This window comes from Chrysoperla carnea, chromosome 2 (genome assembly GCF_905475395.1).
Source record: "Chrysoperla carnea chromosome 2, inChrCarn1.1, whole genome shotgun sequence".
Classification (NCBI taxonomy): domain Eukaryota; kingdom Metazoa; phylum Arthropoda; class Insecta; order Neuroptera; family Chrysopidae; genus Chrysoperla; species Chrysoperla carnea.
The window spans coordinates 5,062,749-5,079,621 of record NC_058338.1 but is presented as its reverse complement, the minus strand read 5'-3'; the positions used below and the strand labels follow the sequence as shown (position 1 = coordinate 5,079,621).

General features: G+C 30.0%; 1 protein-coding gene across 1 annotated transcript; it reads left to right on the top strand.

Moving 5' to 3' along the window:
• Window positions 1–1,177: 1,177 nt before the first annotated feature.
• LOC123293882 (ras-associated and pleckstrin homology domains-containing protein 1) lies at window positions 1,178–9,183 on the top strand. Its single transcript, XM_044874857.1, has 7 exons — window positions 1,178–1,211; window positions 2,992–3,117; window positions 3,350–3,575; window positions 5,303–5,592; window positions 6,052–6,286; window positions 6,381–7,618; window positions 7,889–9,183. The coding sequence occupies exons 2-7, from the start codon at window positions 2,992–2,994 to the stop codon at window positions 9,011–9,013; spliced, it is 3,240 nt and encodes a 1,079-aa protein (XP_044730792.1). The 5' UTR covers window positions 1,178–1,211; the 3' UTR covers window positions 9,014–9,183.
• The last annotated feature ends 7,690 nt before the right edge of the window (window positions 9,184–16,873 follow it).

Genomic DNA, 16,873 nt, shown 5'->3' with positions numbered 1-16,873 from the left:
CGGGTAAATAGTGATGTTTACGAAAAAATGTTTCAAACAAAAGTTGTTTATTTTTTTATAAAGAACATTTTTTTTTTCATTTTAACTTTTGTTCTATCTCTAACGGTTTACAAGATGGATCTTACGGAGCCAAGACTCAATTAATCTATGTAGCTCATTTACGAACTCGACCTCACTTCCTTACGTCCTAAACACGATATAAAAATGATATAAAGATTGATATATCTTTCCATTTTTGAGTTATTGCACTGACAGACGGACGGACAGGCGGACAAGCGAAAATGGACTTATAGGTGATTTTATGATCATGTATACCAAAATTTTGTTCGTATTTGTTTTGGGACTAAACTATAGTATACCTTGTTATATTCATATACATATACATGGTAGAAAAATTTGCAAATGTAGGATGGACGGTTAATTTTGCCTTTGAGAGTATTATTAGTTATTACATACATAAAAACAGGGTTTGAAGCCTCCTTAAGACTTTTAGGTTTAGGTGTTAGTGACCCGTATGCATCACCTCTCTTGTTCCCAATATTATTACCCTGATATACGAAATCGGTAATATTCATGAATAATGTGTATGAAATTTTGATGATTAGGAAACTAGGTTACGAGCCTCCCACAAAACCACAAAACCGCACAAGTCCTTGAAAACACTTACGAAATAATAAAAACAGTCCATCTACATACAACATACACATACACCAGAGATAGAGTCTGAGAGTGAGTTGTGTGTGAGTAAGTGAAGTTTAAAGTCTCCGTATTATGAAAGACTAGAGTAGGGCGGATTTTTTTTCATCCTACTAGAGTCCGTGATCCCGTGCCGTGCATTTTAGTTAGATCCAACATTTCCCTAAAACATTTTCGAGGGCTTCTTTATTTCAAAATATTGTTTGGTGTACAATTTTTTTTCGATATTTCTCTAGTCTCCCCTTTTTTTTTCATGTTTTAGAATGAGATAGAACATCGAGCATTTCAATAGTGAGTGAATAAATGAGTCATGTGTTAAAAAAGAAGTATGTTTGAATAAGTTTAGTGACTTAAAAAAAAAACGAGTGGTGTATTAATAATTAAAATATTTTCTAATAAAAATTAATTAAAATCATAGTGTTTGTTTATTATTTAGTGTGGAATTAATAATTTTTTAATTTGATAATTCAAATAAATACAATTTTTTAATTCTTATTATGCATTATTTAGACTAGGTTTGTATCAATATTACATTCATTGCCTTCAACATATTTATTTTACTCGTGTAGATAAAAAAAATAATATAATTTTTATTTTTTCTTTCAAATAATAAATTACTTATCTTGTCAGTGAATTGATGAGGGAGTCAGATGAATATTAAAATATGACTTGTATAAATGCATATGCATAATATAAAGTAAAATATTTTTAGAAATAATTACTTTTTATAATTCTTAGAATTATAAAATAATTATGATAAAATAATATGTAATTTAAGCATATTATAAATAAATGTATTTCTTAAAATAAATGCGCATTTTTGGTTTAAAAAAGTGTGACATTTTTGTTTGCAATAAAATCATTCTTAATTCTATAATGTTCTATTTTAGAAAGAAGTCTTTATAAAATTAACCCTTAATTGTAGTCGTTAATTTTGGGATATCTTTGAGAGTTCTTAATTAGGTGAATTAAATGTTCATCTCCATAGATTTAATTTTTTCGCAGGGTTAGAAAATTGATGAAATAATACATGAAATTTCCGTGTAAATTGAATTTTACCATCGTTATTTCCATAGGAAAGGCTTAGTTATTTCAGTTATTTGACATTCAGTCGATATATCGTCATAGGAGAATCTACCTTTTTTAAGTTCTTTATTTCTTAGCACTTGTTAAACCGTGTTGTTGGAGGCACAGCTCCGGTTCGAGCTATCATTATTAAATAAAAGCGTAGATGGATACATTCATTAAAAGCACTTTTCTAAATCATCAGAATACATCGTTACTAACTTTCAACCACAAGTCTGTCAGTAATTACTAGATATACTGTCACTACTCAATTTTACCGAACAGACAATGAAGAATTAATATCTTCGACAGATTCATCTGCTATGAGCCTGCCTTTTCCTATTCTTTGACTATTGAGAGTACCAAGGCTTACTGTTCATAGCCTATGTGTATGGAATATATATCAAGGTATAATAAGTTAAGTTTCAAGTTTGTAAAGCTTAAAAATATTGATGCTACAAATAAAATGTTGGTATAGGTGTTCATAAACCACCTAATTAGTCCATTTCCGATTGTTTGTCCGTCCGTGAACACTATAACTCAAAAACGAGAGAGATATCAAACCGAAATTTTTGTAGCGTGCTCAGGACATAAAAAGTTAGTTTGAGTTCGTAAATCAGCAACATCAACATCATTAAAACTCTAAAAAAATTCTCATAAATTTGTTATTTTTTCATTCTCTTAAGAGGGAATTCTTTTAGCTAACGCAGAAACACATGAAGAAATTTGGCATTAAAAACACTGACTTCATTTTTGTTGAAATGTTTTTAAAATGATTAATTATAGATTCATAATTTATTATTCATTATCGATTTTAAAATTGACAAATAATCATTTTAAAATTGACAAAATTAATCAATATGTTTCAATTTATATTAGTTGTACCTTTTTTAGTCCGGAAGATAAAAGGGAAAAATTCATGCGAGCTGAATGTGTGAATGAAATTTTAATTGCCACTCAAAAATAACGTCTTATCAATCGTTTTACACAAAGACTCAAATTCACTTTCAATCAGTTAATGATACTCCAGACTTTTTTTAAAGATCGAGTTCGTCTGTCCTGAAAAATATTTAAATTGACCTAAGCTATTTCGGCTGATAGCTTCAGAGACGTTTTAATAAAAGTGTGTCCAATTTTCTCGGTACCATTTTTTATATGACTACATTTAAGGGTTAAATTTCTTATATTAAAATATTTTAAACTAATTTTTTTTTCTCTCAATTAATTTAGATGGATCGAATCATAGAAAATGTTAATTCATATGTCGAAAATTTAAATGATGGCGATTCTGATTCCGAATTAAATCCCGAACAATTGTTAAACGAATGGTTAGGTGAACTTGATAATTTAACTGTGGTAAGTAAATTTCAAATCAAATTTCATATTTCGATTGATATTTTCTTCTCGTAAGAGTTTTTTAATAAAATAGTAGTCACATTTACCGGATATCCGGTATTTATCCAACATCCGGCTTGTGTAATATTATTTTTTTGACGCGGGGCGTCTAAATACCTAAAACATTTATTGTAAATAAATATTTATAAACATTCAATTGAATTAATTTCGGAAAATTTTTTTTTTGGCATAGGGCTTAGAGACCATAAGCTCGACTTCAGGTCGAACTAATCTAAAACAACCATTAACCTCAGAAATCAGTGCTCCACGTATCGATAGTTATCGATTCTCAATGGCAAATTTAGAAGACTCACAAGATGTGGATTTGGATGCAATTTTGGGTGAATTATGTGCGCTGGAAACGCAATGCGATGAAGATATTGACCATGCGAAAATTCATAAACGTTCATCACAATCAAGTAAGTGTTTTTAGGCAATTGTTATAACATTTTAGTCAAATGACATCTACAGTATAGAATTAATATTCTCTCGAAATTTCAAACTTCTATCATTAGCGATTTAACCTGGGCGTTGATATGTCAATCGGGATCATGTCTTTTCTCTCCTCAGATTATTCCCCCCTCTGAAAAGTTTCTGATTTTAAATAAAATATATATTCCTTGATGATTTATGTATTATTGTTGATTTATGTATTTATGTATTACAGAATGTTCGGAGATTTAGTTGCTAAAACTTTATTTTAGAATAATTTTGTTTGTATGCTCGATTTATTTATGTAATAATTTATGGAGTGCCCCGTAATAACCGCATTACAATCATGAGGATGCCGGATGACGTATCCATTTTAAGTTTGCATTAAAAATTTGTAGGATCTCCCTGAAAGAGAAAGCCTCTGGCTATACGAATTTTTGCACATGTAAAGGTATTAAACGCGAATCCGGTGACGGAATATCAACTTTCTAACAACAGATAGAACTACAAGTCGAAAAGTGAAATGAGTTTAAATTTTTTCTGCATTAAATGATGACCACCCTAGTCCCCAAATAACCCACTTTGTTTTTTGAGTTTCCCATGACAATACAATTTTTTAAAGGGTGTACCAATAAGAACTCCAGTTTTGAATTTTAAATAAAACATATATGGATGGACCATTTTAATCTATTATGGCTAATAGCTCGTTGTTAGAGGACATCATGTTCTGACATGAGTTTGTTGGGGGACATCATGTTCTGACATCAGATTGAACCTATTTCTCCGGGTTAATTTAATAGTCAATTTAAAGTTGCTGACTAGACTATATTATTATTATTATTATTAATTTACAGTAAATATGATAAGATAGTTTTAAATTCTAACGTAAATTATCATAGGTTGGTTGTTAATAGCTACCGATTTATTGGTACACTCTATATATTCTTTGGTATGTTATACTTGTGTCTGCTGTATAGAGAGAATCCATAACTTGTTTGGTATAACCAACATTTTTAGAATGTTGAATTGTTTTAGTTTGATCGATATCCAAACTTTGTTTTTTTTTTCTTTTTCTGTAATTCCATAAATGGACATAGATGGATAAAGCTAAATAAATACAAAAAAATAAAATAAATAGTTTAATAAGAGCCAGCCAAAAATAAAAAGAATGTTCTAAAGTAAAATTATGGGTCGTTAATTATCTTCATATGAATTTTTTCTCGATTTTATCGATATCTGATTTGTTTGGCATTTTATCGGACTTGAGAAAAGATATTGAGAAATTAAAAATGTTGCTTATGTTTCTGGACTATATAGAGTAAAGAAAGTCTAAATAAAATGATCCCAAGTTTGTGTAGGACATGCAAAAAATAAATATAATCAGATTTTTCCCAAAATATACCCGCTTCCCCCTTCACTGAACCTCCCTTGCCCTCACTTATTCCTCCAATCCCTCACGCATAATACTCGAAATATATGTTACTTTTAAAAAAATCGAAATCTTTCAGCGATGCGGGTGGGTAACTGTTATTTCAAAAGCAAAAAGTTAGAGGGGGGGGGGGCTAGAACAATCATTATTAGGCTACAAATGAAGCTGTTAAAACAATAAAACATTTTGTTAAAATTAACGCTCACGACCGTACTTTTTAGTTAAGGGATGATTGTTTCAGACCAGGTTTAATGGGATTTAATGTTTTATTTTCTGAAATTACAGGTGATTATAATCGACAACAACAACATCAAAGCCGCAGTCATTCTCGATCATCGTCAGACGGGAATCGTTGTTTAAAATTGGATCCCGGAGAAAGTGAATTAATGTTAAAGAATGATGGATCAATACGAACAGATTCACCAGATAATGATTCAGCATTCAGTGATACGGTTTCAATGCTATCTAGTGAATCATCTGCGTCCAGCAGTACTGGCGTGGGTACTACGAATAGCACTAACGCAAACACTGGTATTAAATCATCTCATTTTACATCAAATTTAAATAATACACAGGTATGTGAACAGGGAACTTAAACTCTTAATTTTATTTTAGTAGTCCCAAAACTATCTTGCAATGAAATGATTTAAAAAATTATAAACCAGGCCCGTGTGCAGGAATAATAAAAGGGAGAGTTCAAACTGTTGTTCATCATCTTAGGACATAGAAATAAAAACAAGAAACTCATTTTTCGAGGGCGAGAACATTTTTTTATGCCAAAAGGTGATATTCAGTTGCTATTTATTTAACTCTCCGAGGTACAGCAAACATCAGATATTGTCGATCTAGGATGTTCTGAGACGACGAAAAGTTGGAAAGGAGCGTTCATTCGTCGCTTTTGTGAAAATTAACAGATAATCGCAGTATCGAGTGCTTCGAGTGATTTTTTGACGTCCTGTCAATTTCTGCAAGTGCTAACGGGATAATAATTGCTTTCTGCAGTATTACTAAATTCAACTTTTATAATGTTTTAGGATTCGGCCACACGCATAAAAGCAGAAAAAATTCGCATGGCATTAGAGAAAATGAAAGAGGCATCTGTTAAAAAATTATTTATAAAAGCGTTTACGACAGACGGTTCCACAAAATCGTTGTTAGTCGATGAGAAAATGACTTGTGGATATGTGACAAGACTATTAGCTGATAAGAATCATGTTCAAATGGATCCGAAATGGGCAATTGTTGAACATTTGCCAGAATTATATATGGGTAAGTAAATTCAGATAGTATTTTTAAAAGGACCTTAAACTTGCGTGCGCCAATATCATCTGTATTTAATCTATCTTCTTTTTTTTATAACTAGAACGAGTTTACGAAGACCACGAATTATTAGTCGAAAATTTAATGTTATGGACAAGAGACTCTAAAAATAAGATAATATTTATGGAACGTTACGATAAAGTACAAATGTTTTTACAACCAGAACAATATTTAACAACATCTACAGACGATCCAAACACTGATTTATACTACGATGATCATTCTCGAATGTTACTGCTTGAAGAATACTTTAATTCACCAACAAATCTAATTCAATTACCCGATCTCCAAACGAATTTATACTTGAAATCTGATACGAAAAAAGGTTGGAAAAAATATCATTTTATACTTCGTGCATCGGGAATTTATTATTGTCCAAAGGAAATGAATTCCAAATCACTAGGTGTTAAATCATTGGGTCGAGATTTAATTTGTTTGGCCACGTTTGACAATAACCAAATTTATTACGGTGTTGGATGGAAGAAAAAATTTAAGGCCCCAACCGATTATTGTTTTGCGATTAAGCATCCTAGATTACAACACTCGAAATCAACAAAATATATCAAATATTTATGTGCCGAAGATCAATTAACGTTAGACCGTTGGATGTGTGCCATGAAAATTGCGAAATACGGTCGTCGTTTAATGGATAACTATCGTATTTTGGTTGATGATTTGGCGCAAGACGATTTAGATATGTTAGCACATGCGAGATCATGTTCGGTGACGTCGATTGCAAAACAGAATCAATCTCAACCACCACCATCGTCAGAACCACCTAGTGGACGCCATAGTCGGGCAAGTAGTTCAAGTTCCAGTGGTTGTATGTCCGATGGGGGTGATAACCAGTGGAGATCTTCGACAGAAACAACAAATGCATTTGATTCAGAATTTCCTATGGGCACGATAAAACGGAAACCATCAATGAAACCAAGTCTTCCATTAACAAGTATAACACGACAATTGAAAGAAGTGGGAGAAATTCTACGGGATAATGATGCTGATGACGATGGTGATGATTTGTCACCTGGTTCAGGAGATATTATAACGACAAATTCAGGTACCTTAACTCGTAGACATACCACAAATAGAAGAAAATCATCGTCTTCAGGTGGAACTGTAGATGAGAATAGTACATTAAAACGTTATCAGCATAGTTATAATCGAATACGTACATCATGTTCGTCAATGGATTCAATTAAAAGTGATCATAATTTAACACCAACATCTTCGTCTAGTCCTATATATCCTGGTGCTCATGTTACTACATCATCTTCAATGGTAAGTTATGCTGATTTCTTAAATTCTTTAAACCAGTAAGTCCCAAACATTTTTGGCTTATAGACCATTTACAAATTTGTCATAATTTAGATATATCCCCAGCCGTTGAATAAAAATATCTCAACTAGAAATCGGTTCTTTTTTTTTTCTTCAAAATTTTTCATAGTTTAATTGCCGACATAAAAAATGGCAAACCCTATAGACCTTTGGGAATGACTGTTTTAAACAATCAACTTTTTTAGTTGTTAAATTTCTTAATTTTTTGTACAGGATGAACCAATAGCATCGTTACCACCTCCGCCAACGACACATGAAGAACAAAATCATCATCAACGGCATTATCAACATTACCATCATCCACAATCAAATGAGGATTTACCACCACCTCCTCCACCGCCTCCAATATTATCGAATCAAGATGACCTATTTAAATCAACATTATCGTTAGATTCGTTACCGCCACCACCGGGACCTGGTGAATTACCCTCTTTACATTCAAATATTGGCAACGATCATATATCAGGTTCACAGTTATCATTAATATCATTGCCTCCACCACCGCCACCTCCAACAGCTACACCATACTGTGATACGTTAAAACTACACCAAAATAAAATACGATCATCGTCAACAAGTAGCAGTGGTGGTGATTTAACACCAAACGGTACTGCATCCCCACAGCAAATATTCTTTAATCAAGCAACTGGAACTATACGACCAAACACTATAGGTTCAGTACCACCAACGAGTGGTACTGGCACACATATAAAAAGTCCTAAGAAGGTAATCAAGAAAATTACATTCAATTTACCACCCACGACAAATGGAGACCACGAAGACTCGATGGGGGATGTATCAGTTCTTCCACCACCTCCAGTACCTAAACGCTCAGAAAAAACGAAGCTAACATCACCGAAAAAATTATCAAATTCAGCTTCTGCTCCACCAACGGAATTCCTGAAAGATTTACAACGAGTGATGCGAAAAAAATGGCAAGTTGCGCAGAAATGTAAATTAGAACCGACAACAACACCACACGAAGTGTTAGGATTCCGTGATCCACCACCTGGTGATGATTATCGCGAAACAAATGTATCCAATTGGGTGGAACAACATTACGGTGGCGTGGGTGATGTTTTAGTTGATAATTTATATGAGAATGTGTATCCAACATCGAATAATGTGTATTCAACGCAACCAGTTTCAATTCAACGACGTCCCTCGTCAATATCATCGTCAACCACATCATCATCTACCGTTGGAGGTGTACGTTGCAAACGTAAACCTCCACCGCCACCATTACGTAGTGAAACAACTCAATTGAGTACTAGCAGCAATAGTAATGCGCATGTGCAACAACAGACTCTTTGTAATAATGGCACGAAGTTATATTGATGTTGTGTTTTATAAATGTGTTATATATTTTGTTTGTGTCATATTATTATACAAAATAAGATTCGATTTGAATTTAACCGCGATAAATGAGAGTTTGAATAATAGTGTGTGGGTTTGGGTTTTATCCCGGTGCTATATATTGCTCAGTCAAACGTATCTATGAATCTTGGAAAGTATTTAACAAAAAATTGAATTTTGTAAGTTTGTTGGGTTTTAATTAACCATGTGAATAAAATCAAATATTTGCTTAAATTAGTATCAGTAGAACATGTTTTAAAAATAGTTTTGAAATACCTGTTGTAACTTCTTAATGATCTTAATGAAAAAATGTTACATTCGAAACATGTTTGCCTGATACACTTATTATTTAAATTAGTCCAAAAATCCTTTAAAAAGACCGATTTCTCGGACCTATAATATTCTTACTCTCATTTAGAACTGTAAATGGGTTAAAAAAAAAAGAATTTGAGAGGAGAGGGGATGAATATTGTTGTATATTATTATTTATTTATTAAAACAAATATTTAGTACTAATAACTGCTGTTGTAGATGATGCTTCGTATTTTATAAAATTATTATAAACAAAATATAGATAGTTAATTAATCAATTTAATTAATACACAGGGTGTTTCATTTTAAATAAACTAGGCAATAATTCTAAGGCACTCGGTATATTAGTGTAAGGTTTCGAGTAAGCCTCTCTTGTCCTGCTATAAAAAAAATCATTCTTTGCAGCTTTCGTTACATTTCTACGCAGTAAATACATGATTCAATGACAAAATAATTGATTTGCAATGCGATTTTCGAAGTTTCTAGCCCCCAAATTTATGAAGTATTAGTATTATGTTTCTTTTATTGGTTTTACATACCTGTGATCTTTATGGATCTTTCCCAGGATCTTTCAAAATACCAAAGGTGGTCCTGGTTTGAAGACAAAATAAACAAGATTTGTTTTAAATCAAAATTTACATCTTGGTCATGCGTCTGATTAATTTAAAATGAAACATTTCCTATAGATGTGTCATTTCCTATAAAAATAAAAATGATGATCTCAAAAATGAATTTAAATTTAAAAACAATTGAGTATACCACCGATGGATTTAAAAGAAATTAAATTTAAAATAAAAAATAATGTGTGATCTTTTTTATAAAAATATTTTTTAAAAATAATTTGTAATAAACGTTTATATATTGTGCATTGCGCATGCGTGTGTTTCAACACTATATATATACTACATTTTAAATTTTATGCAAAGTTTTTTCTTTCATTTTTTTATAGTTAAAAATTTAATGCATTTACTGATACATTCAATAAAAATTATCAAAGAGCATAGGAAAGAGAGAGTCAAATGTCGATTTTTGCAATCAAGTATAGCTACTATAAAAGTTAGCCGTTTTCGAGATATTAACAGTTTAATGTTTGGAAAAACTCCTGGGGTGAAACACACTTAAAAACCATATGATTCATTGTGATATCGAAAAGGCTGTTAATAATAATAATAATACATAAGAGGGCTACCGCAAATGGATTCCTAGCATCTAGATCAAGGACTCTTCTGTGTCCGTAGCCATTCCTTGATTTGGAATTACGAAACATCTTGCCATGGAAATGACAGACTCAGGTGAATGGGGAGTTTGAGAAGTCCATCATTCCCTTTAACGCGAAGGAGTGACCCGGTACCCAGATCAGTCTGACATTTATAGTTCTACAAAATATCTACGATTGTACTCCGACCATATCTCTCTTTGGGATTTCCTGGAATTGAAAAACGATGCTAAAGCATTAAATTTTTGATCTTATCAAAATCGTAATAAATTTTAAGCGAATTTCTTTCCCTTTCTTATACTCTTTGGTGAACTATGAACTTTTTTTTATAAATAAATGATTCCTACTATAAATATTTTTAATATTGATTGATACATTAAACACACAACCAGGCCTGGATTTACATACTGGGTCATATGGGCCATGGCTCTAGGCGACAAATTGATCGAAAGGTCAAAATATTTAGCGTGCATGTGAATTCGATCTCCGACAAGACAAAAAATGTTGAATGTTTCAAAAAATTTTATACTTTTGAACTTCACAAACATCTTCTCAATCATAAAAAAGATTTGCGTGGGATTTTTCTCTTTATTTCAAATTTTATATGTATTTTATTGTATCAGAACTAGCTTAAAGAAACATGGGGCATTTTTTTCATTGCCCTCGGACGGCGCTTTGTGTAAATCCGGCCCGGCAAACAACCAAATAATTATTGAACACAAAAAGAAAAATAAATGTTTTTTATGTTTGTTTTGTATGTTAATTAGTTACCAAAAAATAATGAAAATCCAACAGTTAAAAATTTGTGCTAAAATCGTTATTGTACTACAATTGAGTTGCAGTACAATCGATAAAATATTATTAATAAATCGAGTCACATGGTAAGACGAATAATTAGGAATAAATTTTTTATAATAATTTGAGATTGAATGCCATAAACAAATTTTTGTATGTATGTATGTATAGTTACATGATTGTTAATTTAGTAAATGTACAGTGTGTTCGATGTATAGCGATACAAATTTTTAATTTTGGCAACTGAAAAGATTATAAATATGATGAGAAAGCTTGACAAGGTTTTCGATGGAAATAATAACTTAGAAAAGGTTCAAGTAAATTTAGGCCAGCGTTCATATCATCAGAGCTCCATCACTAAGATTATATTTAAACATTTTTTTTTTGCAATAGACTTCAAAACTAGAAAATATAGTTTCCCAATGAGCTATTGCGGTTCCAAATTCAATGATTTTTGCTGTTGAGATTCAGCTGTTTGAAATTTAAGTTGTGTATACAATTATACATATTAATACGAATTAACTGAGAACTTGCTGAAATCAAACACCGCTGCAATGGCATAATTTTGCTTAGTATTCAATCAACAACAATGGAGCGTCGGGCAACCAATCATCGCACAATTAATTTAAGGATGATAGTTCGAAGGGGGCAAATACCTTCGTCTTGCTTCTCACACAGGGCGCCTACATCATATGAATCTTATAATTTCTGAAACTAGTGTTTCTTTTATTATCTCTCCTCTTATTGATACCTGAGAGTTGCAAGCACACCAACTTACGATAATAAGTGGTACTAAGTATAACAGGAATTGAATCCGTTTTCAATACTTCTAATTAATATTACCAGATGGCAATATATAAATGACAAAAATATTCAAATCAGATAACTGGGAATTGCAACCCCGCCAATTGGCTAATTAAAACAGGAAGTGGACCCATTTTCAGTAGTTTCACTTTAGACTACCATGTTACTTACCATTTATCAATAACCACCATCTTTGCTATACTTTGAACGCTCTGTACTTATAAAAGTAGTTCATATGATAGAGAATGCTTAATTAATTTAAATATAATAATAAAAAAAAATTAGAATTTTTTTTTTATAATTATTAAATTAATTGAATAATTTCTTTTTTCACTTTTGTACAGACTTTTTTATACAATTTTTGGTAATATTTTTTATTAAAACGAAGAAAACAAATAAAATATTAATTATTATAATAAAAATATTAATCATTAATAATTATTAAAATATTATAAATAATTGATATTGAGAGAATCACAGTCATTATTTTATAAAAAAAAAATAAATAATTAAATAAATTTAAAAAAAAAAATTACCTAATATAGTCAAAACCGGTTATAATGACGGTTACATTAAAGAGCCCTAAAATGGCTGTAATTATAATTGATATAATATTCGATAGTACTTTATTTTCTTCTCCTACTGCCAATCAAGAACTGAATCGATCAATTTGAGGATTAATACAGGAAAACAAAATCTAAAAAATGGATTTCTAGGAATATTTTGAATTTCTCTAATTTTATATGTTTTCTATGATTGTAAAAGCTATATTCATGTTTTTTGTTAGCCAGTAGCTACTTTGGCAGAAGGTGAAAAAAGCAGGATCTAACAAGAATACTTTATCTTCTGAGAAAAATATCACTAGGAGCTAATTTTATTACTAGATCATTAAAATCACTCTTCTGCAAAGAAAAAGAGTCGATTTGGGGGCTCCCAATCTCCCCAACTCTTTTATTTTCCTGCTTGTGGTTTGACGATCGAATTTTTATTCTCTTCGGAGAAAGTGAAAGAACCATTGAATTCCATAACTGTTTAGAGTTAGACTTTAAGGCTTTACAAATTGGTCGCCATAACCGATAAGTGATTTTTTTATTAGATATTGTTATAAACAGTTACATCCTGCTAATTCATCGTAATAATCGATTCGTTCTTATAAACTATGTTGTCGCTATAACAGATTTTGACTGTAATTAATTTAAAAAAAAAATTTACTACATAATTTTTGAAAATGGTGCTTAAAAAACATTAAAAAATGAATTTAGGTTTTACTAAATATACAAAAAATATATTATTATTATTATTAAATAAATAAAAACTATTAATTAATATAAAAACTATTAATATTAATTATTATTATTATCAATAAATATTTATTTTAAATGAATCAAGGAAATATAATGTTCACTTTTAAATCAGAGAGAATAAAGACAGTGGAAGAAATCTAAAAGTGGTCATTAAAATAATATAACAAGAAAACAAGTTGAAAAATGTGAATTTGGCGTGATTCAGATTGGCTGCCTGTCTCAACGGACATCAAGACGTCACAACTGATCAAAAAAAATTAATGCAACTTCTCTGTTATGAAGTATTGACAAAAAATGAAATCTTGATTCTCTCTGATTTCAGAATATACTTTAAGTCACAAATTAAAGCAAAACATGGTCAGAATTTAGAATTCATTTAAAATAAATTTCTTATAATTAGGTCTAAGACCAGTCGTATAGTACTTGACGGCCATTTCAAATCAGTTAAAAATTTCAGAGGCTGTTGTTAGTTTCGTGTCATAGATGAACAATCGAAAAGATTAAGAATATAGGGACTGAAAAAGAAATCCCTCGCTATGAAAATTTTAGTATTTTAAGAATCTTGTTGGGAAACAACCTTTCTATCTGTTTTGAAATGGCTGTCAAATACTTAAAACTGACTCCTAGAACTAAAAAAAAAATATTTAAAAAAATAAGTACTTATTAAGTATTTTTACTTACAATAAAATACAATAATTTTTTTTATTATTGACTATCAATAAATAATCAATAATTATTTAAAAAAAAAAAAACAATGCTGCCATAATAACTATTATTATTAATTATTATTATTATTTTTTAAAAAACAGTTTTTGATTTTATATTTTTTGTTGTATATTTTTATAATGTTTTTAATAACTAATTATATTATAAAAAATAATGATCAATAAATAAAACATTTTAAATAAAAACTTCAACATTGATGAGCGAGCCTGTACATTAAATTATTTTGTTAAAACTTTACTCATAGCTGTAAAAAAGGGCGTTTGTAAAAAAAACAGTCGAATCCAGTAATCCCTTATTTCCTCGATTAAAGGTTTTATGGCAGATTTTTTAAAAGTCATTTTTTTGCATTTTTTTCAAGCTAAAATACCGCGAGCCACTTAAAGAGGACTTTTTCGAAAGCTGATATGTAGGAGGAGATAAGGGACTATCATAAATATCATAAATCACGTTTGCCTACTAAAAGGGGAGGAGTATCACTTAGGGTGACAAGATGTGATTAGAGAAGGGGAGGGTTTAAGGAAACTTGACATTCGCAGCTTATCAAACAATTCTACTTTGATTAGTTTGATTTTTAATTTTATTTTTCTGTCACGATAAAAAGTCATTCTTACTGATTGTGACATTTCAAGCTCGAAAATGCCTTTCATCACTAACTAAAATTTGTAAATGAAATGTGGACGGTTAATTTTGTCTTTAAGTGTAATTTCTTCAAAGTTTATCAATTAAATTGCAAAAAAATCAATTTGATCTCCCATAGACGTTCAACTTCAGTGTGGCCTTAATCTTTAAAAAGTTCTAAAAAATAGGGAATAGTATAATAAATTATACTGAAATATTGGGAATTAACGGAGCATTTTGAAAACTGTTTCTTGTGTGACAACTGGGTACATGTTATTTTTCCTTACCCATTTCCATTGCACGGAAAATCGTGTAGAAAGACTTGTTGCACCATATATACTATTATAATAGCACATAAATATTTCAAAAAATATAATTTAATGGACAGGTTTTTTAATATAAACAAATCACAAATTGAAATGAAACATTAAACATTTTTTCTGAAATTTCTAAGTCCTATTTCTCCACCAAAATGATTGGGCATTAATTACCATAACCTTATTTGAAACCTTATTGTTTCTAGTTATGCTGCTCTTTTTCTTTTTAATTTATTTTACTCTTCTTTGCTGATGGTTGAAAACTGATCTTTATATAACTGGATAGATGATCTATATGACGTAAACACATACATATTTGTTTAGTTCTAGCCACTTATTTGGTGGCGCTAGTATATGTATATATATATATCAAATTCAGACCAATTTCAATACGTGGGATCCCCTATCCAGTTAAATAGAGATCAGTGGGGTCGTAAGAGTGAGACAAACTATCTAATGATTTCTATGATCTATGAAAGCGTTTACGAGATGCAATAATATTTTCACAAGTTCAATTTGAAAGCTATTTATTGCTGTTTTAAAATGTGATTATTTTTAACACAGTTCCTTACGACCTCTATTGGTCGAGTTATTCGTTTTCAAAACAAAAAATGACGTATTTAGAAAGATTAAGGCTGCCAATGGAAAAAATTCTACAATGATTTCCTTCAATTTGTGAGCAGTTAAAATAAAAATTACATTCATTTTATTAATAAATAAAAAAAATACAGGCTTCGTTACTATTTACATTTACATAATGATACAAATACAATACTACCTAAAACAAGTGTACTATTTTATTGATAACTATTATTAAAGAAAAAACTACAGTGTGATTTAACTATACCAACACATTTAATTATTATTATATAAATTTAATTCATCTATTTGATAATAAAATTTATTCAAAACAAATTATACCGTTTTTTAATTCAAAATCACAGGCAGTGTGTCGTAAAAAATGCATGAATAAACCTTTTTCAAATTTTTTTTTTAGTTATTAATATGGAGTGTGTAAGCAGAGAGGTAATTTATTAATAAGAGTTGATAGTTTTGTTGTTCTTCAAAAGATGGTATTAACGCACTATTTTAATGAATACCTCAGGTTGAAGTTCTGTTAGTTCAACAATATTTTAAAAGATGGCTATTCATAGATGAGTTTGGTGAAGTCCCTACTATGGAGTGTAGAGGTAAAGGACCACTATCTCTGTATTAAAAGTATGATCCTAAAATTGCATTAAATTAAGATGGCATTGCTGTTCCAGAGGACTATGGATAATGAAACATTGGCGTAGAAGGATATAACTTTTTCTTTCATATTTAATTATTTAAAACGCTTTTGGCACATTTTTCTAGAGATCATTGCGAATTCAAAAATCTATCACACGTATTTTTACGACCATTATTTCTATAATTCATCAAATATAAACTTGTTGACTAGACTACTTGACCAAGGTCTATGTTTCGGGGAATATTTCAAATAAAAGAGAATAGTTTTTTTTTTTTTTTAAATATATATTTTTTTTTATAGAATTTTTCTTGTTTTAATATAAAAAAAATTTGTTAACTATTTTTTGGAAATAAATTAAACATATGTATTGTTAATAATTTAGTGAAAACAATAACATTTCTTTTATTAAAAATATTAGTTATGTTAAAAATTTAAAATAAATAATAATTTAAAGACTAAAATAACATTAGTATTGCACAAAGTTTTACAAAATATCTTCATTTTTTTAAAAAAAATGTT